Below are 25,390 nucleotides of genomic sequence, written 5' to 3'. Positions count from 1 at the left end.
GTATAGATATGTTATGATGTCCTACTGGGATCAGAGCTTCCAAGGCTCGACTAGATAGAATCAGAAATCGTCACCAATTTTTATTTTTATTTTTTTTTCACTATATACAATAGTCTACTACCAAAAGTATTGATTTTTTGGGTGAAAAGAGTCCATTTGTGAATAGATACTAGAAAGCTGAGTAGAAAGCGACTGGTCAACTAACTTAATGCATCAATGCAAACAATGCCTTAATTACAGGGTACTAGACATGCCCAAACAGCTTGATCCAATTGGGTTTTCATGTTCTTTAATAGTATTTTGATTCATTGCTATCAAGACTTGAGTGGATACTTCACTGGAATGAAGAGGGACCAGTTTTTCCATTATTGTTTGTGTATTACTATGGATTCAATCAGCCCAACCCGGCCGAGTTAAATCCTTCAAAATGCCAGTTTTTCATTATTATTGGAAGAATAATAATAACGCCCGTCTAGGTTAAACAATGTGACCAATCCAATTAAAATCAAGAACGATGCAAGCAAACGAAGTAACAAATATCCCCATAGATGACCAAAAAATTTCATTACTATCATGTAACGGGAATTGTATATACACATACATATTAAGAATCCCAAGTTACATTTCAATCATCTAATCACACTAAAAACAATAAGTATTCAAAAACAAATTGAACTGTGGCGCCAAAATCAATTAATGCTCCTTAGTTCTGGAACTGTCCTCCCTCCCTCACACGATGGTCAGAATTGTAAACACTCTTTCTATGGGGCTTAGGGTCGAAATTTTTATTAATGAAATGGTCACTCAAAACTTCATGCCTAACACTGCAATGTAGCAAGTTAAAAAGTATCCAATATAGCTAAGAGCGGTAAATATATATACAACATAAAATTCAAGAGAAATGCGAAACCGCGGCCCTGATTTGCAATGGATGGAAGAGGAGCTTTTAGAAATTCCTGCTATGAATCTTTTGGTCTCAGCATATCTAAGTACATAAATACATGTGAACATTGTCCACTAAGTCTGGTTTGAAATGCATCTGAGGCAGTGCAGTTATCACTGCCAAGCTCCAACTCCTGGTTAGATGTATACAGGTTTGACGTCGTTAGGCCCAAAACTTGCTGCACATACTGGGCACTTGCGGTGACGCGATTCAGTAATTCCTTTTACACAAGGATTGCAAAACAGATGGAAACATTTTGTGATAACCACCTGAAAAGAACACTTCTTAGTTCAAGAATTATAGCATCTGAGCAAACGGATTTACTCTTTTAAGAAGATATATGGTAAAACATTATGAGCAGGGTTACCCCAGTGGCCTACCAACTATAAACACCAAAAGACCTTATCAACTTAGTTTCCCGAGTCATTAAAAGAGGTGGAAAGTTTGGGGATAAACGTGTAATTTGAACCTTGAATCCCCTCCCAACTCACAAATCAGCAATGTTGCAAATGCTACTTTTTCTTCCATGACTGAAATGTGGTTGACTATGGAAGAATAACGAAGATAATTGAAGACATACCTCTTTTCTCCTATCATGGCAAACAATGCACTTCAGTATTTCCTTGTATTCCCCAAGTTCCTGCTTAAGCTTTTCAGCTTCAGACGAACCGTCAGCATGTGACTTCAATTGTTCGGCCTTCCTTCTCACAGTTTCCAGATCTGCCTCTACTCTCTTTCTCTCAAATCTAGTAAGGAGAAAAGTTTTAAGAAACAAAAAAAATAAAAATAAAAAAACCAAAAACCAAAAACCAAAAACAAAGAAAAATAAAAAGCACCTCCACATAACTGGAAAAATGCAAACTTTCTTTCTCTAGTTGTAAGTAAGCTAGAAAAGCATAACAGAGAAATTCCAACCACCTCTCTTTCTCTAGCTCTATCTGCAGCTCGGCAAGATCCAGTCGACCCCTGTCAGCCTTGGCTTGTGCTTCCTCAAGAGTGTCGATCAGTTGCTGAGAGGACTTTCTCACGTCTAACTGTCTCTTTTGGGTATTTTCAAAAGTAGCTATCTTTCGGACCCTATCTTCTGTGAGTCTCTGAATTTGATCCAAGTAGGCTTTCAACTGCAAATAAATATTACCAATGATGAGTTCTAAATATATAATAATAACAGTTTTGATTGGACTAAGCAGTGTCATAAAGTTTAAATTTAATTGAGCAATTCATATTACCTGATCTTCAATTCTAGCTACTTTCGTTTCAAAAAAATCATCAGATGTCTTGGTTTGTTGTATGGCTCTCTCCAGGGAACGCTTTTTCATAAGTAGATTATCTCCCATCTGCCTTGAATGCACTCCCTCAAAAACAAGCTGAACAGTAATACCAATTAGATGACACGCCAAAATTAAAATCCATTGAAAGCTAAAATATATTTGTGTTTCCCATATTTCATGGGGTGAGGAGTAAGGGGATGATCAATAAAGATTGTTGCATAGCTTCTACACAGCAAATGAGGCAGCAAGTCACAAAACCTTGACAATGATTCTTCTCTCACGTTAACATTTACAAATATAAACAATGACGCTTTGTTTGAAATAAGGATTTAGTGAGGAAAACAAATGCAAATACCAGGTCAAAAACTTCTCCATATTTGAGAGAAAATAGTGAGATAAGCTACTTTCGGAAAATCTCAAACGCTTCTATAGTTTTGAAGAAAACAAGTACCTGCATAGAAGATTAGGAGAAGTGCGACATAGCAAGGAAATTACATAGCCCACGTAAATATCTGTATGTTTTTATTACATTTCAAATGTGTCTTCTTCTCTGTTTGGAAACCGACCAAATGAAAGCCAATTGGAAATTCATTTTCCTCGCTGTTTCACTTGGACAATTAAACAAGCTTGGGATTTCACTTTTTTGGATTGTGTTCTCCTTTTCCCTCCAATTTCTTTTACCCTGCTATCTCCAAAATTTAAATCGGGGATCAATCAATTTTGACAAAAATGTTACTACAAGGTTAACACCATGAGAGAGGCCAACAAAAAGAAAGGCCTGCTTGCCATATCCCCATGGGTGCAGGAATCTTCAAAAAGAGCAGGCTGACTCTCTATGGCCCAAGACCTTGGCTTCAAAATGAATAAAGGGAAGCTCAAAGAGCTTTCTCCTCAAAGCTTTACAGGTACTACACAGCCCAGAAAGTGAAAAGCAATATACAAGGACTCTAGTCCACTTCCACTTAAAAGAACCACCAGGCAAGCTAAACAAACAATAAATATTTGTTTGAATTGGCGTCTTTCTCCAAACAAGAAAATACTCAATTCGGTGTAGCTAGGTTAAAAATACAGAAATTCATGTCACCTAAGTTTATGATTATGCCAGCAATAAAGAATTCTAAGAAATATGTATTCTTGATCTCTAATATCAAGGTGCAGATTATGACCAAGAAACAAGTTAAGCAGTATGAGAAAATAAACAAGCATAAACTAAGTGGTAAAAGAAAAAACAAGATCATTAAATAATATCTGGCTGAGACAGTAAGCTATTGGACATTATCCAGTATCAACAGACATAAGAAATGACTTAAGGCAACAGTCAGGAGGCAGTATCATCATATTGTTGCATGTATAAACTCCCAGCAGCTGAAAGGAGTATGAAAAGCAAAACGATAGAAACAGATCCTAAAGCAAAGATCAACAGCTTGACAATAAAATCATGGATATTGGTTGCATCATAGCCCTAGGTTATGTCTGCACAGCCATGTACTTGGTGACATGAATGGCACATGACAACCACAAAAAAATAAGAAATGAAACATCTAAGACAGGCCAAAAAAAAAAAAGAAAGAAAAAAAAACCAATGTGTAATGAAAACTATATAATATATTGCACAATCAGTCACTGAAGTTGAGCAATTACTGAGCGAATTACTCAGTATATATCAAGCACAAAATTAAGTGCGTTCATGTCACAAGATTCTGTTGGCAATCCTTTAATCAAAATGGGAGAAACAGATGAAGAAAAAATCATATAAATTTTACTTTAAGATCAAACAAATTGAAGCTGGAAAGATTTCCATTTAGTTGAAATCCGGTTGATTACTGACCTTCATGTTATAGTCATCCCTTTCACTGATTTGCTGCAAAAGCTTTTGGTTTTGAGTCTGCATATCATCGTATGCCTGTCCAATGGTCTGTTGAAAAAGAATGGCAACAAGTTTAGGCCAATTTGAGAAATTTAAACAAGGAGTCATCCATCTGAACAAAGTTTGATAAAATAGAAACCTCAATCTCTGAAAGATAGGCCTCTGTTTCCTCATGTTTGGAGTTTAGGACATCAGAAAGCCTGGATTTTTCTCTGAAATATTCATAGATGAACAATCATTCAGAATACTCAGAAGGCAACAGAAGCAACTTAGACCTGCTGAAGTGAATATTTTACCAAGAGACATTATATGCAAGTTTTAAGTAATTATTCTTGTTCATTTAACTCAAGCCAGCTTTCACACACTTTCAATGCTAAAAGAGAAGATATCTGTCTGTTAACTCTCGGACACAATCTCACGCTTGACACGCTTCAACGTGTGTCAGATATGCGAATTACACATATCAGACAGGATTTGGATACAAGCAATAGAAACAACCAGCAACTTTTAGGATACATTTATACATTTTGGAATTAAAGTTGTGGGATCAAAGGAAATATACAGAAGTGTAGAAGTTAAGATGGTAAGCTACAAACTGGTGCACTGCAATTTTTAACAGACCAGCCAGTTTAAACAATATTCCAGGTGTCAAATGCTTTTCTGATTTTTATTTTATTTTTGAAAAACAAATATATATGTATGTGGCAGAAAGCTAGTTGTTGCTCTCAGCTGAAAATCTTGGGGTTGTGCAAAAGTCCAAACTCCCAGTGGGACATTGCATTTTGCTGTGTCCCAACTCTCAAGCTCTCTGCCTGATCTTTTATTTTGACATAAAAACAAGACCCACGAGATATCCCTTATAGGGAGGGTTTTTCACGTTCCAGGCAGCCTGACACTTTTTTACAACTCTACAGTGCACTTTCAACTTTCCCTCATCACTCATCTCTCTCTTCTCAGTGCTTAGCCACCTCTTTTGACCGCTGCCGGATATGATCACCTCTACCACCATCTAGATTCACCAACTTCCCATTTCCATTGACACCTCAAACTTCGTCAACTTTCAAACAAAATACTCTTAATGTCACCACATGATCAGTCATTCTCCATCCCACCCAACCCATATTGCAACTTCCAGTTTCTCATCAAAATTATCCCCTGATAACAGAACTCCCAAATCTTTCTATCTATGTCAATTCTCATCTTACCTGTTAAATTATTTTTCTTCTCTCCTTTTTATGATGCATAATCCAATTGTGATGACTGAGTTCATGGTTGTTACTTCTTCTGTGCTCCTTCAACTTAGGTTACATAATTGCATCCCAGCCATTTCATGTCCTCTTTTCAAGATTTTCATATCCCCCCATGTATCCATAAAACACAGGAAGGCCAGCATCATATAGGAATGAAAAGAAGATCAAAATCTTAGGTATACGTTCTTATGTACCAGAAATTTCAAATTAAAGCATGTGATATGAAATGGTAAAAACTATCCAGTTGAATTTAAAAATAAGTTAATTCCCAACATCCAGTAATTAGAAAATATAAACTCTAAAGAAGCTGATAATATTGTCAATTCTTTATCAGAATTACACCAGAAAATGCCACAATTATTCAAGATCCATTACCCGTCAAAGAAAGATTTAGAGAAAATGGGAGCCAAAGATGGGAAATCTGAAGACGGAAACACGACCTTAAATCACATCTAAAATTCAACACACAGAAAGAATAGAAGGCTAAAGTATTAGACAAAAATCAGCAAAACATGGAACAGACCTTTTAGAGGCAACTAACTTCTGTCTCAGATCAGCAATCTCAGCCTCTCCAGTGGCTAACCTTTGCTGGGCTTTTGCCTCAGCTTCAATGGCAGCTTTAACTCGCAACTCCAAATTGTGCTCATCAAGAGAATTCTTCAGGCTCTGAACATGTGACCAAGCCTTGATCTCAGAACTTCTGGCTTCATCAACTTCCCTACATTCAACAGATCGAGATCAGAAAGCACTCAGGTTCAAGATAGTTGATTCAGGAAAATTTTGGTTCGAATAATTAAAACACATCTGGAAAGATCTTATAACTCAAAATTAGCTATGATGACAAGAGAGTAACACGAGCCTTTCATAGAGTGGCAAATTACCATTTTACAAACTCTCTTTGAAAACATTCATAAAAATCAGTGGTGTAATCAAGCATTTTCATATTTAATACCCACAAAAGCCTTCTTATTTTGATATAAAGTGCAAAAGACACAATTTGCTGACTATTCTACCTCTGAATCTTTTTATTCTTAATTAATATATATAACTTTTTATTATATCAGGAGGTGGGGGATTTCAAATTGAGATGGGACAACCAAGATAAGTTTCTAATCTGCTAAAACTCATGCATAATATCATAAGTTAACATGTATGTAAAGATAAAAATCTAAGAAAGAGGATAAGTAACCTCAAAGCTTCAAAAAAAGGGAAATGAAGAATAAAGGACAAAAAACAATTAAAAGTAAATAATATTCCCACTAAATCAAGAAACATAGAAAGCAATTGAAATAGAAAGCCTCCAGAGCTTCTACAACTTGTGAGGACACTCATACATAAACTTCATGTCATAACCAAAAAGAAGAGAGGCGAAAGCACCAATATGTAACCGATTGTATGCACAAAGAAAGTGACCCAAGAGGAGGAGTCAACCATCAACTGGCCACATGTGCCAATTATGACTTCTCTTCTCCGGCAACACAATTCACTGGCACATGCTACTGATATACCAGTGGCTAATGATAAACATTTTATCAGTGCAATGCCATTTATGTTATGCTGGAAAAAATTCCAAAATTCCCGCTATATTATAAAAATTACTTCTATTAGTAATGATATCAATACCACACCCAGTCACACAATTCACAAATCAACACCAAAAGGAAAGCTCTAAATGACTCAGTTAGAGGTGTAATCACTGAAGCAAGGATAAGGACACGACGAACACACACCAACACATGATTTTTCAGCAAAGCATGACACAGACACTTCATGGACAAGACAATTTGTATTCTTTTAATAAAATGACATTTCTAATCTTTTTTTTGTGCTTATTGTTTTTCAATATAACTTCATATTTCTTTTATCTTTAATTTTGATTTTTGCAAGGTGGAGTATTTTGAATTAGTTGTTATTTGTAGTACTAAGAGGACTTTGGGTTGTATTATTAATTTACTAGACGAAAGAAAAAAATACAAATAGATTGTAGGTTTTCCAACATTATATGACTTTTCTGACACAAATTTTATAATAATTCGACTTTTCCAACTTTACATTCAACAATATAGAAAATGGGACTCTTGTCCTTGTCGTATCCAGGAAATGTCCTCGTGTGTTATAAATCAAAAAATTTATATATGAATAATACGGGACAGGCCACATGGATGTTAAAACCATGGCAAAAGAATGTCAAGGAAGTCTCCCTTCTATGTATGTATGTATGTATGCATATATGTATGTGTGTGTGTGTGTATATATATAGAATTTGGGAACACGTGTACCACAGTGTCTTGGTCCAATACATATCACAACGTGACACCCCCATCCTATGAATAGTGTTGGTTCTTACTGTAAAATCATCATGAAATGAAGTTTTATCTAGGGTGTTCAGTAGTGATTATGAGAATTGATTTTTTGATAGTTAGAGAAAAAAGTGGGTCCCACTTGTGAGTGAAGAATTCAAAAATGACGGCTGAAATAATAAAATAACAAGAAAAAATTGATTTTTTGGAGTGAAAAATTGCTACCAAACAAGGGCCTAATATTTTCAGCTTTCCACTATGCTTCTGATCACTAGTAAACCATTCCACTCACCAACTCCAATTTTCTATTGGGTAAAAGCGGGGATGTGGTCAGCTAATCAAAATGGGAAAGCACATACTCTAGGTAAAGTGAAAAAATAAAAAATAGAAAAATAAAATAATAATAATAAGTAGCAGGAAATTTGCAGACTGTAATATGAAGGTTGCAGCACTAGATAATTGGAATTCCTCGATGATTACTACTGAAATAAGCGCGTTCCTTCAACCGGAACAATTTAAGAAAGAAAGAAAGAAAAAAGTTATCTGAATACGATCAGAACAAAAACATTTTAAGAAAATGCTAACCTTGAATCAATCGATTCACATCTATACATTTCCAAAAAAAGCTTCAAGTCTGAATCAGCTTCCTTTAAATCATGGACCTACACCAAGACATCAAAGTTAAATTACAAAACATTTAAATTAAAATAGCCCTCATTTTAAATATTGATCAGCAAGACCTTGTTGTCCACGTCAAAAGATAGAACTGGGATATAGGGATACATGATAGCTATTACATGTTTCAGATAAAATATTCCTAGATAATGCATCAGACTGCTAACATTACGTATGAATTGGTCGAAGTGGGTTTGTGCCATAAATGTTAGATGACCTACAGCAGATTCTATTACAGAGCCACGGCTTATAGACCCTTCTTTTCATTCCATTAAATGGCACTGTTACATAAATTTTTTTGGGCCAAGAGCAGCAAGAATAAATCATATAAAAGAGTACATTCTTTTTTGCACCTTAGGTCGCGAAAAAGGATTGCTTGACAAGTAAACGTAATATAACATGAGCCATGTCGCCACACACTTATGTCATAGAAGGCAAAAATCATACCACAGCTTGTAATTTCCGTATTTCAGCATTTTGCTCAGCAGATCTGGATGACGAGTCCAATTCCTTAGCCTATACATATTTAAGGAATGGTTTTAACCAGCGTGACAAATAATTTTAAAAAAATGACTGCAAGTATAACAAATCCGACCTTGCCATCAAGAATGTTGGTAAGAGATTGAACATCAGCACGCAAACATTGAATATAAGAAGCAGTCTCCTTGTGTTGAACTAACTGATTCTGCATGTTACCCATTTTCTCAGGAAATGAAGAAACTAAGGCTTTGAACTCCGCAATGATTTCATTCCTACCTGAGGTTAATCAAATCAATATAGCTGTGTTGACACTTGGACAGAGAAGCAACAAGAACGCCATGAGATATGAGGGAATACCAGGTTCTCTAGACGCCTCCATCAGCTTGGCTTCAATTAGCCTTTGTTCTTCTATGCATTTTGTAATCTCTGTCTCCAGATCAGATATTCTAGACTCGGCAACCATCGAAGATCGACATAAAACGTCAACCAATTCAATTTTCATGTAAATTTCTTTTTCCCGCCAAGCAAGACAGTCCTTCTGAACCTGAATTGAGTTGTTGAGTCAGGACAGAGACCAAATCTCTTCAAAAACCAGAAAGTGAAGTTAAAATTGAAACTACCAACCAGTAACAACCTGTAGTTTCTCATAAAGAGCTTGATATTGAAGTACATTGGCTTTAGACATTTCAAGTTGATCTTTAAGCAGGAAATATGCTTGGGAGGAACAAATACATTTGACATTCTTCAGATTGTTCTGTCAAACAAAAACCAGTTTATAGACTAGTAAAAGAAGTAGGAGTAAAAACATAGTCAGAAAACACCACATAAGACGAATTTCAATCTAAACACGAAAGAAAGAAAGAAAGAAAATTAACTTGCAAATTTGATAACTGCCTCAATATCTTTATCCTATCTTCATGAAGACGTCTAAGTTCCTGTAGTCGGGAAGAGGATTGGTTCTGCACAAAGTATGCAAATTATCTTAAGACCATTTTACAAGTGGAAATATAATCCATATAAGCTAGAGGAAACAGAGTGCAGGTGAATACCAATAAATCCTTGAGTATCGACTCCATCTGTAGCAGATCGTCTTGTTTGTTGCTAGTGTCATCACTGGTGACGTGCTTGTTTCGTCGATTCAGTATGGGAAAGGATGCTCCTTTTGCCAAATCTCTCTCGACTTTTAGGATTGCCAAATTACGGTTGCTTTCTTCCAATTCCGAAATCGAATTCTCCAACTCCCCTTTATATGTACAACCAAAATATGTCAGTTACGATACCTCTCAAGAGGACATTTAGAGCATAAATGAAGCTTACCAAACAATTTGGAGATCATGCAAAACGAATAATACAAGGTCAGCACATTTTAAAGAAAATTTATTTATAAAAAACCCTCAAACAGACAGTATTGTTTCCGAGAAAAAGCAACCACACTTCTAGAGAAACCAGTATAATGTACATTGCATCAAGCAAGTGGTGAACAGGATCGAGGAAGTTGATGTATAGATGACATCACAAGCAGACTTCAAAGTAAGCCCCCAAGTACACTCTTAATATTTTTTTAATTTCAAATATGGCAATGTTCTTCCTAATTTTCCAGCAGATATAATGGATTATCCAAATAAGATAAAAGATTACAGCAGAAGCACAACTAAGCCTTATTCAAAAAAAAAAAATTAGGGGTCAGCTACAAGAATATTTTTGCCACTCCAAATAACTGAAGAAGGCAAACTTGAAAATAGTCTTCTAAAAAAAACAGGTGCAAGAAAATCTTGAGGATGATTCTTCAAATCATTTAATAGCACTGTGCAAGTGACATGAACTAGATTCCCTGTAGTTCTCCATAAGTTCGGTCATAAAAGTGTACAAACTGCTAAGAAGGTTCAGAGAATGCATACAGGATACAAGTTGCGGCAAAAGACTGTTGACAAGTAAATGCTACCTGAAAAATATTTTTCTTTTTCTTTTCTTTTTTTTTCCCCTTTTTTTTGGGGGGTTGGGGGAAGAGGGATGATACAGAGAGATCGTTTACATTTTCTCTCTTCAAAAACTGCAAAAAATATCAACACAAACAACTGTAACAAAGGAGAAAACTAAAGATCTGAAATCCGTTCACTCAAGCTCTTTAATGACCTAGCCTTCAGATTTCCCAAGTCCAGCTGATTCTTTTTTCCTAAAATAAAGTCAATATTCAATTTTTGCTCTCTGAACAATTTGGTAAAAAGATTTGAATAATAAACATCCTGAGGGGAATAAATACTTGATGTTGCAGATGTGGAAGCATATTTCGAAAAGAACTCATATAAAGGTTGCAAAAGACAACTTGCATGTGCTTCGAAATCAACTTGATAAATACTCAAATCCAAATGTTCTACCTACTTCAAGAGTTGTTACATCTTTAGCAGTGCAAATACAATTAAAGAGATATATGCAGGTAACGGGAGAGAAATTAATATATAAAAGAGGAAGATTTTATACTTGAGCAACTTCACAAATAACAAAAAAGGAATCATCAGTACATAAACAATTTCAAGAAAGCAAATGCACCCAAAAAAATTTCCTGAAACCAAATCTACACACATTGATGAAGATTTGTTGTGAGCAACATGTACTTCCACCAGCATGAATTGAAACAAACGACTTCCACTTTCTATGCAAGATATCTGAGGACCAGTCTTCTAAAATCAATAGTATAAAACAAAATCCCTCTAATTTTTACAAGTGGATACAAATACAAGTATAGACAAAATAAGTACACTAGCTACTCAACACGGTGAAACCTGGAACCCAGTTAAATTTTAGCTGAGTACTTAGCCCCATGAAGCTTGTGCCGAAAGATACCAGTCAAAGACATTGAAGAGAATTGTGTACTAAAAGAATACCAATATGCTTAACTGTAACAAAATGAAGTGGTAGATACCTATAGAAGTAAATATTTCAGTCAGAAAAAACAAATACCTTTCAAACATTTTAGATCAGCATTATTCTTTGTGTCAGTGTCTCGATGGCCCTGAAATTCAGCGGCCAGTGATTTGTGCTTCAAGTGAATACTTCTCACTGCCAGTCTTAGATTCTTAACTTCCGCCAACAAATCACATGATAACCCCTGCTGGCTCCATCCTGCGACATGAGAATAGAAAAGAAAGAAAATGACAACAAAAAAATGAAGCAATCAAAGATACTCGCCTAGAATGCTGATAAGAAATTGGTCATCTATATTCAAAAGCTTCAAAGCTGCATGCTTGTTCCTTGTATGGTCTTACCATCAGATGGAAGCACGTTGAAACATGCTGTAGACAAGCTACTCTTCAGCTTACCCAAATCCTCACACACATTAGCCGTTTTATGTAATATTCTCTCTGTCTTTCCACCATCAATTTGCCTATCATCTTCAGTCAGATCTGTGGTTGTGCCAGCTGAGCTACTTTCAGTTGCGCCCATTTCCAAGAGGCGGCCTAAAAAAGCTTTCTCAGGAGGTGAATCACCATCTGAGAAGCAAATAATATAACTTCATCAGCAAACGCGATTTTCATACATCAGTTCACCGGTCAACTTAACAAAGTTCAAAATGAAAAATGCAGGAGAGTCATCTGTTTCACATGTTGCTATATACTAGTTTAACCAGTATTTGAAGATAAATATAACCCAGGAATCTCATGGTAATAGCATTCCCACTGCGGAACTATACCAGAGAAGATAATAATGGAGAAAAAGTTATAAAAAGACATAATCAATGTGATTTAGAAGATTAGTAGAAACCTCAAACATAAAATTTCAGTAGGATTAAATCAAACACCAATCAAACAAATCATTACAGAGATGGGGGTGTTTTCCTCAGTCTTGGTACCTTGAGAGAGAGAGAGATCTTAAATATATGCAATAACAAATTATGAAAAACAGTTGAAAAACACTACTCTTGAACAAAAAAGATGCTGGTTGCTGCAAACATCTAAAAACAATTCTTGAAGGCGTTAGAAAACATTAGGTATATAATTGCCAGTAGACAGGGCAGTAAAGGATTTTCAAATATGGTGTTGGCTACTATAAAAAAGTCATAAAGATTGCATAATTTAACCTGAGATATTTGTCACTTTATCAATTAATTCACACGTCCGCATGAGGACAAAACATTAATAGACAAACCGGTGACAAATATATTTAAAAAAATTAAGAGATGTGAATAAGAATATAGATAAGGAAAGGTCTAAAAGACATGTGCTGAGGCACAGAACAGAAAATCCCAGAAGTAGATAAAAAGGAACGTGAAACCTCAGGATATAACAATTATTTATCTCAGAATCTCAACACATTTCCTGGCCCGTGAGAGGTATCAATTTCAGGGATCAATATAAACCAAGTAGAGGCTTATTTAAAACTAATTGCAATTCGGTAAAAGTTCAGAAACACATCTTGAATGTTGTTGACACCCTCAAAATAAATTATCGAAGATTCAAGGAAACTCTAATCATCAATAGAAATCAATCAATAGGGAAAAATAAATATATAGCAAGCCATGTGTATCATACAAAGAAACATCCACTAGATCAATCTTATTTGATAATATCAAACTCAGGTAAGAGTTAAAACTCAGATCTTGCATCATCTTGAAGTAAAAATACGAAAGAAAGCAGACGAAATAAATGGAGATGAAGAAATAGGTCCTTATGAGTAAAACAAAGAAAAGTGGAAGAGGTAATTGATTCGTTATCAAATTTGCCGAACCTTGAATGGACACATGGCTGTGACACAAGGGACAACTACTAAATATTGGTGACTGGTCAAAGTCATACGATTCAAATATGTCAATATGACACATATCAGAAAATTGGGTGAATACATGAGAGTTATTTATATGTAGAACGTGTTTCGAAAATGAAAATGTGCCTTTACTTTATTGGGCTAAAACTATTTTTATCTTTACTAGGAGGGATTAGGAGGAAACAGAAAAAAAAGGGGGAAGATCCTGTGTAAGTCAAGGCATCTCTCACCATCTTTGACAATTTGTTGTTCAAAACCTCGTCCACTTGTCACCAAGTCTTTTATGTGATTAGAACGTGATTCCAAGTCATCAACCAGCTGGTATAAAAGTGGAACAAAAATTACAATCATAACTGACCAGAACAATAAGCATGTGGCAGTTAAAATTGCATATATATATATATATATAAAGAGCGGGAGAGAGACTAATGGAAAAACAAGCAAAAGTTAATACCTCTTCCCATGAATTATTAACCACAGCCAAAGTCTTCTCATGTAAGTTTTGTTTCTCCTTTAATTTACATAATTTGGAATGCAGAGCACGAATCTCGACCTTTTGAGCTTCTAACTTCTGGGTAAGTTTCTGATTTTGAAATTGAAGTACTGCTGCATCGAGCTACAGCAACAGAAAACTTATATTTTAAGGAAATGCTATGACTAATTCAACTAAAATAGGAACAGTCCAAAATACTTCCATGAGAACAAACACCGGAAGCGATAAATGGCCACTGTTTGACAGAAATTTTACAGCTAAACCAAGTGGGCAAATCCTTTCAGAAAAGATTCTTCTCCCTGTGGAGCAGATTAGTTTACCGCCTCTGCAGCATAGACACTTCACCAACACGTGTCGGATACTTTTCGATACTAACACTACTCGACACTCTACCACAAGCATTTTTCCTTTTTATTAAAAATATTATGCCCCTGTTTGGTCCCCATTAAATTACATTTCATTACATTTTATTTTTCTCTCTCCTATTTTCAAACACACAATCTTCCATAAAATAATATTACACGTAAATCGAAAAATTTTCCTTCTTTTTCAACCACTTATTTTTTCAACAAAACACTATTCCTCCCATTTTCATTACCAAAAATGGGGGCCAAATGGGGGCTATATATTTTACTCTCAAAATTATCGGTATATAACAAATAGATACTCATATTTAAAAGATTTGAAACAAAAATAAATAAATAACGAGAATAATACTAAATTTATACTATAGAAATGAAGAATTTTAAAAAATCTAATCAACGTGTCGACGATGTGTCGTATTGGTACTTTTTTTAAAAATTGCGTATTAGATAAGTGTCGGACACACTTGTCCGTGTACATAGTTTACCGCTTATTAATTGCTCATTGAGTAGTATTAAAACCCAATAACAATTGGATATGTAAAAGCATCAAGAAATTTGGTACACGAGCAGCTCATATTAATGAATTAAAATTAAATATACAAAGCATCCAAAGAGGGAAAATTTATCAAAATCCATGTGAAGATTAACAGAATTACTGTCTTCAGCAATAATTTGAATAGAACTCAAGAAAACGATGTAGTTTCAGTCGTCATCATAAATGATTCATTTATCGAACCTTCTAAAATATGTTTTAATTGTTGTATATGTCTATTGAAGGAAAATCGTTTCAATATGAAATAGTCAAAGTTGCAACACAAAATGCCTTACCTGGGTACCACATCTGTGCACTAAATAACATTTTTGGAGAAAAATAGTCAAGAGGGAGCTTTACGAAGAAGCAGTATGCATAAAGAAACAAAAATATATCACCAATCTTTGCCAGTGAACTACGAGTGCCAAATCCCATCAGCAAGTGTCTCGTCAAACTAGATGGATTAAGTGCTTATTTGGTAAAGCTTTGTTTGTAAAAAACTCGTCGAACTTCATTTTAACCCCCACATTTCATTGGACCACAACTTTTTTACGCTTCACGACACATTTCATGGGACCGTGTTAGCAACATCACCCAGCCCCTAAATGTATAGAAAGCATTAAAACAAAATGAAGACTCTTTATCCTCCACATTAAGCTGTGAAATACTTCAAAATTATCTTTGAACTTGCAGTTTATATTCAGAACAATACCCATTTTTAGGTAATACAAACCTGTGCATATTCATAATCAGCCAAACGAACTATAGAGTTAAAAATAATTTTATTTCCCTTTTCCTGTCCTGGGGGAGGCTTGCATCAGAACTTTATCACTACAGAAGGAGAAAACATAGTGGAAGAAAACAATATGTTCGTAGATAAAATCAAACAAAAAGGGTGCTGAAAAGAAAAGAATAAAATGGTGAAAAACCCAAAAGAAGAAACAGAGAACCGATTGTTTAAAAATTACAACAGCAAAAAAACAAACATAACAATGTCCATAAGCATAAATATGAGGAAAGATTATCTAAAACCATGGCCACAGAATGCCATGAAACGCAGTCACTAAACGATAATTTTAGCCTCCATTTTATAAATGGTTTAGGAAGTTAAATAATAGGGGGTTCAATGAAATGTGTTAATAATAACTAGTAGTAGTTACGGATGCGCGTTTGAAATTAATGTATGACTTCGACCTAATTTATAAACCATTTATAAATTTCTCTCCAAACGGAGGCTTATACAAAGTCGCACAATTCATTATTTGATGTGTATAATCAAAATTTATATGGATCCGTGTTGAAGCCAATGATATCAACTCGTGTGCTGCTAATTTATAAATAACTTCTATTGCACGTATCTGATATTCTTACCAGCTCACCAGCAGCTAGTGTGTCAACAATTTCAAACAAACTCTTAAAAGACAAAATATGTTACTAAACAGTAAAGATGAAAAGCGCAATAAGTAAATATATCACCAAAGTAGTACTAGACTATGATTGGTGTGATTTCCGGATAGGATAAATTGGTGACCATGAATGCAAGAGTTAATAAATGAAAGAATAATTATATTACAAACGAAAAGGGCTCAAGGAAACTCATGTCCTCTCACTGTAAATATTTTTGGATTGAAACTGCAGTTGCTAACCAGAATACACACAGGTAAGTGTTGGAAGAATGAATATCTTGACTGGCAAATTTTTTAAATTAAAAATGTTCTTTGAACTCGTCAGCATGCTAGGGAGGCCAAATGGAGTAAATGTCATATCAGGTAACATCCCAGGTTAAGCAGATTCTCAGCATTTGCAAACTCACTCAGCGTTAACATGGACCTGCTCATGATTCAACCTTAAAAACAGCAGGGCATATTACCAAGTTCAACACATGCAAAACAGTTTAGAACCCCAAGTCAAGCATAAACAGAGAGTTCAATCTCTGCATGGCTTAAAGCAGCTCTACATCTCCTATTAAGAATCTCTTCTCTATAATTTAAATTTCTCAGGTTACAAATAAAATCCTTGTCTGGCTTCCAGTATAAAGTTCTAGTTCTTCATAAATTCTCACTTCTGAAAACAGTATCCCTCACTTTAACATGTATTTGTGAGTATGCGTACTCCAAATTAATCACACACCTCAAATTGAGATTTCTTCGGACAAGACGTAATGAATATAAACAAAAACCATAAACCCAACAGGCCCAAAGATTGAAATAATGGAAATACATAACTAGCATTGCAAGCCTGGAGATTATATTAATATGTAACGCAGATCCCAAAAAGGTAAGAAAAAGAAAAAGTTAATCCAAGATTAGAAAACACGATTACTATTGCAATATTTTAAGTCATTTTGGTACTGGATCCGCTATTCTATTTGCGTGCATAGATTTGATTCTATTCCCCTACCTTATTCTTAAGAGAACCCCCTACCTGACCCCCTTTCAAGAACTCCAAGCCCAATCCATAACCCCCTACCTGAACCCTTTTTAAGAACCCCAAGCCCAAACCATTTCAATGGTTCAGGTGCTTCCATGCCACAAGGCATGACCAACTCCTTCCATTATGGCTAGTTTGCACTTTAGGTAGTTAATTCACTTTTATAGGGATATGTAAGAAAAAAAATGTAGAATAGGGACAAATGGCTGAAATCAGGCTATTTTGAAGGCGGGATCTACACCAAGTGGAGCAGTACGGGACGAAGATAGTGGAGCGTTACAGGACGAAGATGGTATCATCTCTTTCGTGCCTATAAGCTACCCATGTTCCCTGTTCCACGAGGTCTACGTTTAGAACAGGACAAGCATTTACTTCACAGTTCAGAAATTAGCTACTGGTGCAAATGCAAATAACCATAAGAACTAAAAGATATGGAGGCAACCATAAACCCATTCTGCACATCATGGTCAGGGAATACATAAATCGTGAGAAATTGAAAAGAAATAAATACGGTAAAAATTTCACCTTTTTATCCTCGGATAAGGGCACAAGGGGGTGTTTCTTCACGGTAGCGGCAGTGGGTGATATAGAGCTAAAATGACGACGCTTTCGATCAGCTTCACCTGTGCTCCCCATCGGTAAGCCGCCCTCTCGAAACAACCTAGAATTATCGATTATTATCTAAACCTACATAAGATTTATTGGCCACTAACATAACAAACCCTAGCCCACGCACTAGACATTGTGTATGGAAGAATTTTCTTCAAGTAAACCCTAATTCAGGAAAAAATAAAAGAATTATGCAGTTTTCTACTGGCATAAAATCTGGGCGTCAATCGAGTCAATTTGTAATCAACAAGAGTCTTGGGGCTTTGATTTTGTCTCCTTTTTTCCCTTTAAACTGAAAAGACTCTCCCTCACACACACAGACACGCACTCACGCGGACAGACACAAACGAGCTCCTCTGTATACAGCGCGGGGGAGGTGGACTTTAATCGATAGAGGCAATTAATGGGAAATATGAAATTTTGAGAAATCCTGCAAGGGTGAATTAGTCATTCAATCAAAGTGAGACGAGCCGATGCATTAAAAAATAACGAAGTCTAACGCCAATAATTTTAGAGTCTATCTAATATTATAAATTCAATTCAATTGAAAATAAAATTACGTCATTCATTTAATTTTATTTTTCATTTACTGACATTCACGCCACTTAAAATGATATTATAACTCCACTAACTTTAAATAGCATTACTTGTAGTGTAATAAATAAATAGAAATTAGCTATTAATATTTGTGAGTATTTCAAAACATGTAAATAGAAATTTAGAAGTAATTGTTTCAGTAGTCACTGAAATTAGGTTCATGTCTTTAATTGGTCACTAAAATTTAAAATGTCGAATTTTGATCATTAAACTTAAATCCATATCTTCGATTGCTCACTGAAATTTAGAATATCGAGTTTTGGCCACTGAACTTTTGATTATGTCGTACGTTATTTACTAGAATAAATGTTGAACTTTGAAAATTTCAAGTTTACAGTAAGTAATGTACAGTATTTTTCAAAATACAGTGAGTAATGTACAATATTTTTCAAAATTCATTAGTCAAAGCACGACATTTTAAATTTCAATTCACTGAACTTTTGAATATGTCATACATTACTTACTAGCATAAATATTGAACTTTGTAAAATATCAAGTTTACGGTGAGTAATGTACAGTATTTTTCAAAATTCAGTGAGTAATGTACAATGTTTTTTAAATTTCAGTAGTCAAAACTCGACATTTTAAATTTCTATAAGCAATTGAAGATATGGACCTAAATTTATTGACTCGACATTTAAAATTTTAGTGATCAGTTAAAGACATTGACCTAAATTCGATGACCATTGAAACAATTAACTCATAAATTTAATACATCATATGTAAATCCTTTATAAATTGAATAAATGATGTACTAATTATCGTTGCTTAAACTTAGTAACAATAATATGACATAAATTAATTGGTTAGATCATTTTTAATTTATGAAACCTGACCATGAAATTATTAACTTATAATTAAGTTTAACATATTATACTTACTAGATTATTTCTATCAACTATGATTGACGGTAACGTGGCCCTGTCCAGGAATATTTATTGTTATTTCTATATAAACATGACGCAAACATGGGCTAACACATGATGCACGTGCTGGTTCTCAATCTTAAAATTTTCAAATTAATAGCAAGCCACCGTTTACTATAGAATAAAATCACGTTTCGGTAGATTTTGATAAAAGTTAATGAAATATATGTTTAGAAAATTTGTGAGGTTCTATGAAATGTGTAGTTAAAATTAAATATTAATTTTGACTTGAGATTAAGATAAAATTTTAACTTATACCAAACAAAAGCCAAGTTAATTTCGATCAATAGGTTTTGTTTGCAAGATGTCAACAAAAGTTACAAAACTTACACGCGTGTTGTATTTATCTTTATAGTAAGTTGATAGTTGAAACAACGATTTTCATTTATTAGATAGTCAAAAAGGTAACTAACTTACAATCATTGTATTTATCTTAAAAACTTCCAAATTATAGCAAGTTAATCTTCAATTGTTTATGTTTATTTAATAGTTGAAATGACATGTAACTTTGGGCATCATCCTTTTGAGTAGTAGAATAAATAGAAACTCGGTGTCAATAATAAATAACAAATAAATGAAGAAAATAGAACAAGAAATATGGGGAAAACATTTAATTTGGTCACCAAATTATTGCTTTAGTAGCAAATTGGTTTACAAAATAAGTTAATTCTCTCACTTTTTACTAATCTCCATGTATACGAAGAAATGATCAATTAATCCTAGAAGTTTCAACCTAAACTGGAAGTCACATCAGTTCTCATCAAGTGGAAATTCCGTCGAAAGATTCAATATCATTTCGTAACGGTTTGTCTTTACCCACACTCATGAGGAAACCATTCCCTCTGGGATTTTTTCAGCCAACCATACAACTTACAAAAGAACAAATGAATTGACAGATCGAATGAACAAAAAATGATAGAATAATGAAAAATTAATAGACATTTCCTCTTTCATTTTCTTTACAAAAAATTAATGTTTATGTCCAACCTCTACGAGCAATGCCAAAGGAACTTATATTAAAATCTTGATGTTTATCTAAAAAGGCAAAGGAACTTATATTAAAATCTTGATGTTTATCTAAAAAGGGGCTTCGAGTATCCAAAGGAGTTGGGCAAGAGCTGCAAGGGCTCTATGTTAATGCTAAACCAGCAACCTTTCCTTCTAGTTCATCCCAAGACATGGATAAAGAAGCAGTTGCATCAACTCTATGTCCAAGAAGCAAAACATGTTTTCCAGAACACCAACATATTTCTTCAACGTAATCCTTTCTCTCTTTGGCATTTTTATCCATTGAAGCCTGGACACAAACTAATCAGTACTACATATAAAAAATGATTGATGAACAAGAAGGCTAATTGAACAGTACCTCACTGTGAATTTTGGCTATATGACAGGTAAGGCCAATCTTTGCAAAACTTGTTTTTGAATAAAATCATATAGATGCCCATGGTTGCTTAAAAGACTTGCAGAAAAAGCAAAACCTGAATAGCCTAATAATTGATAAAAAAATAATCACAGTAGAGTACAGCAGAAACATAGAACTTCAATGGCTCTGTTTGAGCCACATTCTGTCAAAAAAAAATATTCTTAAACAGTGACTTGACATCATTTCAACAACACATTTTTCAATAAAATAATATTACAATGCAAATCTAAAACATTTTTCTCATTTTTTAACCACGTATTTTTCATCAATTTACTATTTCAAAATACATTATTTCAAAACAATGTGGCTCGAACACACAAAATATTATAACTCGTCTAATTTCCAGCATGATGATACATCACATCATATTTAGAAGTTGGCACAATTTTTTTAATGTTCGGCAAGTTTGACCACCTTGCGTACAAGTAACGAAAGTAATTGAAAAGCCCCAGGGCACATCTCCAAGTGGTAAAAGGGGAGGGTGGAGAAATCCAACTTTGCTTGAGACTGCTGCGTCAAGGGTTCGAATCCTGAAATATGGATTTGGCTCTTGGGTAAGTGCAAGTGTACAAGCAGCCTTCCACCCACACCCTTGGAGGCATAACCTGCGATTTACCTCCCTCACGATGCTCCAGAACAGGGGTGGTGGGGGGCCCTTAAGGTTAGGGTTTAACCTTTAACAAAAGTAATTGAAAATTTCAGCTATTTAGGCATAGTATAACCACAAATTAGGAGTTTTTATCAGAGGACAATAGGTAGGTTTAATATTTGAACATATCCATACCAGAGACTGTAAGCTAAAGATTGGACAATTTCTTGCATTCTTGCCTTCGTATCTTGTCCATGCCAATTTAAAACTGTGCTCGCCTTAGAATTTGATAAAAAGTAATTGTAGTATATGGGAAAGATGTGTCAAGAGCAGATAAATTTAATAAATTCGTTGTCTTTCATTGTTACAGACTTTAGACAAATAAAACTTAAAAATATCTATAAGTTCAACACATATTTTCTCGTTTATCATTATATTGTTACTTAATTTAAACACTTTTTTTACGATATAAGATTGTCACAGCATTAAATAAAATGAAACAAGGAATCTCCAAATGCCATTACAGGCTTCGAATGAGGATGCCTTCAAATGTTATGCCAGGTCCAAATGCCAAAGCTAGTCCCCATTCTTCTCCATTTTCTTTCTTCAACTCCTCCCTCATATATTCCATCACATAAAATATAGTATTGCTGCTAACATTCCCAAAATCCACCAGTGCCCTTCTGCTGCATTCCAGTTTACAGTCTTTCAGATTAAGGGTACTTTCCAATCGGTTTAGGATAGCCGGCCCTCCGGGATGCACTGCCCAAAACAGATCATTATATTCCTTCAAACCAGCTTTCGCCATTAGTTTTTTGCAGAATTCTTCAATGTTGTCTTCAATCTTCTGAGGCAGGTCCCTACCTAGCTTGAAATTTATGCCCTCTTCAGAAAGGCGTCCATCGATTACATTATGAGTTCCAGGTAAGAATCGTTGAATTGCATAATTTAGTTCCATAAATGGTGACTCTTTTTCAGGTATCGGATCAGCGCCAACAATGACAGCTGCTGCACCGTCCCCGAAAAGGGCTGCCCCAACTAAGTCGTAAGGGCGATCTTTGCTTGGAGGCCTAAAACCAAGAATAGTTGTTTCCGAGGTTGTTAGCAAAACCCGACTCCCTGGATTGTTTTCAGCAATATCCTTGGCAACTCTAAGGCCAGTTACCCCTCCGTAGCAGCCTAAGAAGTACAGCATTACACGTCCCACGTCATTTCTGAGGCTAAGTTCACTGGCAAGGTAAAGATCACCTCCAGGTAAGCGTATCTCACTTGAGGAAACATAGACAATGTGGGTGATATCTTCAGTTGGCCTTCCCCATTCTTTTAGGCAAATGATGCTTGCTTCCTTTGCCATCTCGACTACCGCAGCATTCGTTATTTCAAGTCTTTGTTTAATTGTTGGAGAGCCTTCTGTAGCGAGTTCAGGGTATTCTTCTAAGATTTCTTTCGACATGACTGTATATCTGGTTTTCACAGTAGTAGTTTTGCCTGGAGAATGCAACATTAAAATAATGCAAAAAATATCAAATGAACAATTTCTTATAAAATTGTTTGAAAATTTTGTGTTCGTCGAATTCTACACTCCTTTCAAGTGTGTAGCTACAAAGTAATTCACGCCAAAGCGTTCTTTTCTTGGTTCCATATAAACAATTATCACACATTAATAAATTTAATTTGTCTTACATAGGCGCTCGAGTTTCTCTTTAATGACCAAATCATTGCATTTGGTATCTCGAATATAGCCCTCCACCAAGCGCTCTTGAGGAACGAGTTGTCTTGGAAAGGCCTTTCCAATGGCAAGAATAGTGGCCTTTCCGGGAGTTGGTGTACGTCTAGTGGGAGAAGAATATTGCTTAGTTACACCGGTGTTTTTGATCTGCGACATGGCTAATTTGAAATAAATTATCGTTATCACGAATTTTCAGTGAAGGTTGCATCGAGTTGAATGAAATATATATGGGAGGCTAAATGTTTTGGAGGGAGGTTGGTATCAAGGAAAATTAGCATGACAAAAATAAATAATGAATACCTTAAATGTGAACAATTTTTGTGTGTTCTTGGAGGTTGGATGTGTGAAGACCATAGATTGAAACAATCTTTTGATTTCTAAATGCGTGTTTAGAGTAAAAACCTGTCGATTTAAAGTACAATGCAACTTCCATGTAGATTGTGAAAAACAACGGTGGTTCTATATTTATATTGGTTTAAAGAACTGCTGCTACCTACCTACCATGTTATAATTAAGCCATGTCTTGTACATGATGATAGGTTCAACTCGACTCTGCTTGAATGTACAGTAGAATATATGATAGAAAGTTAAATCAATTTTGCCTTTGTTTTGCCATGGTTTGAGATATCTGTAAGGATGTGGGACAAATTTGACCCCCTATTTCGTAAGTATTAAAATCAGATTTTCAATAAATTTTGATAGAAGTTGATAAAATGTTTGATTGAAAAGTCATCAAAACCCATAAAATATGTTGTTGAAACGAATGGTTAACTTTGACTTAAATCAAAATCTATATTATAGTCGGTATCAAACAAGGGGTATATTTGTTTGACTTATTTGCAACGAATTTATGATCACAACAATCGAACTTTAAAATTTAATTATTGGCTCGCACTAAATCCCGTTTGATTTAGATAAAAATGTCATTTTTAGTGGATTTTAATTAAAATTAATGTTACGTGTGATTCAAATATTGTGATTCGTATAAATATGTGATTAAAAATAATTGTTGACTTTGATTCAAAGTTTAATCATTTTTTTTTTTTTGGGTCCTATCGTATAGAGGTTAGATGGTGCAACTCTTTTGCAAGACTGAGATAAGTGAAATAAGCCCATGTTTAAAATTATATTTTTAGAAGATTTTGAATTTTTGATAAAAAAAAATGATGAAATGTTTGTTTGAAAATTTGTGGATATCATAAAATATATTGTTAAAATTAATTATCGATTTAACTTAAATTAAAATTTAGATTTTAATTCATACCAAACATGGCTTGAATAAGTCCATAAGTTTAATTTAATGTGCATGTGATATTTCGAACCTTAAAACGAAAGTTGACGAGATTCTCGTATTTTTATGAGTAACACTATTCAACATCATTGGTGTAAAGTTCAATTTTGATGGCAACTACATAGTATTAAATAACAAGTTCCCTTAAATGAATGTCAAATAATTTATTTAATTGAACATATTATGCTTCTGTTTGGTGGAGATTAAAATTAAATTTTGATAAAAGTTGATGAAATGTGTGAATTAAAACTTGTGGGTCTCATAAAGTGGTTAAAATTAGTTGCTGAATTTGATCTATTTATACCAAATAGGGGCTAAGCGTGACCATCTAGACTCATTAATTAGTATAGTATTATTCTTTTTTCTTTTATACAAAAATTTGATCCAGTGTCAAAAGATGCTACATCAGAATTCTCATATCGGTGTCCATCCTCTCATGTGAAGAGAATCACTTCGAATAAAATATAATTTATACAAAGCAGATTCCCTCCATCTAAGGAAATGAATACTGATATTTGTACATGGTACATTTTTGATCTATATATTTACATTTACCGATAAAAAAAAAAATGAATACTGATACGAAGGCCCCATTATGTCTTCGTTTGGCCCTCGTTATTTCTCATAAAATTAAATTTTTTTTTCTTATTTTCAACAACATAATTTTCAATAAAATAATATTACACGTAAATCGAAATTTTTTCTTTTTTTACAATAATTTATTTTTCCAAAAACTAAGGGGGTATTCTCTTTGTGTTTCAGTTTTGTGTTTTGAGTTTTGAGTTTTGTATTTTGAGTTTTTGTTTTGAAATTCTTGAAAATGCGTTCTTTTTGTTAGTTTCTCAAAACAAAAAAAAAT

At 34.4% G+C, this 25,390-nt stretch overlaps 2 protein-coding genes across 5 annotated transcripts; both read right to left on the bottom strand.

Annotated features, from left to right (window-relative positions):
• Nucleotides 1-547: 547 nt before the first annotated feature.
• LOC111383502 (E3 ubiquitin-protein ligase BRE1-like 1) lies at nt 548-18,385 on the bottom strand. Of its 4 annotated transcripts, none has more exons than XR_002700755.1 (19): nt 17,890-18,385; nt 13,999-14,160; nt 13,775-13,862; nt 12,050-12,274; nt 11,745-11,906; nt 9,836-10,029; nt 9,662-9,745; nt 9,421-9,540; nt 9,144-9,330; nt 8,902-9,062; nt 8,754-8,822; nt 8,217-8,293; nt 5,855-6,049; nt 4,221-4,293; nt 4,043-4,129; nt 2,173-2,310; nt 1,780-2,064; nt 1,524-1,689; nt 548-1,212 (listed from the first exon to the last, which is right to left on the bottom strand). XR_002700755.1 is itself a non-coding variant. In XM_023007620.1 (19 exons), the coding sequence occupies exons 1-19, from the start codon at nt 17,998-18,000 to the stop codon at nt 1,081-1,083; spliced, it is 2,634 nt and encodes an 877-aa protein (XP_022863388.1). In that variant the 5' UTR covers nt 18,001-18,381; the 3' UTR covers nt 548-1,080. The 4 variants fall into 4 exon arrangements, 3 of the variants coding, with proteins under 3 accessions (XP_022863388.1, XP_022863402.1, XP_022863394.1); XM_023007620.1 differs by having other exon boundaries at nt 1,862-2,064; nt 17,890-18,381; XM_023007626.1 differs by lacking the exon at nt 548-1,212 and having other exon boundaries at nt 1,791-2,064.
• A 3,460-nt stretch (nt 18,386-21,845) lies between these two features.
• LOC111383492 (type III polyketide synthase A-like) lies at nt 21,846-23,443 on the bottom strand. Its single transcript, XM_023007610.1, has 2 exons — nt 23,195-23,443; nt 21,846-22,999 (listed from the first exon to the last, which is right to left on the bottom strand). Exons 1-2 carry the CDS (start codon nt 23,394-23,396, stop codon nt 22,032-22,034), a joined length of 1,170 nt encoding a protein of 389 aa, XP_022863378.1. The 5' UTR covers nt 23,397-23,443; the 3' UTR covers nt 21,846-22,031.
• Between the last annotated feature and the right edge of the window lie 1,947 nt (nt 23,444-25,390).

Source organism: Olea europaea, chromosome 3, assembly GCF_002742605.1.
Source record: "Olea europaea var. sylvestris chromosome 3, O_europaea_v1, whole genome shotgun sequence".
NCBI classification, from domain to species: domain Eukaryota; kingdom Viridiplantae; phylum Streptophyta; class Magnoliopsida; order Lamiales; family Oleaceae; genus Olea; species Olea europaea.
The sequence above is the reverse complement of the archived record's forward strand: the minus strand, read 5'-3'. Positions and strand labels throughout refer to the sequence as shown.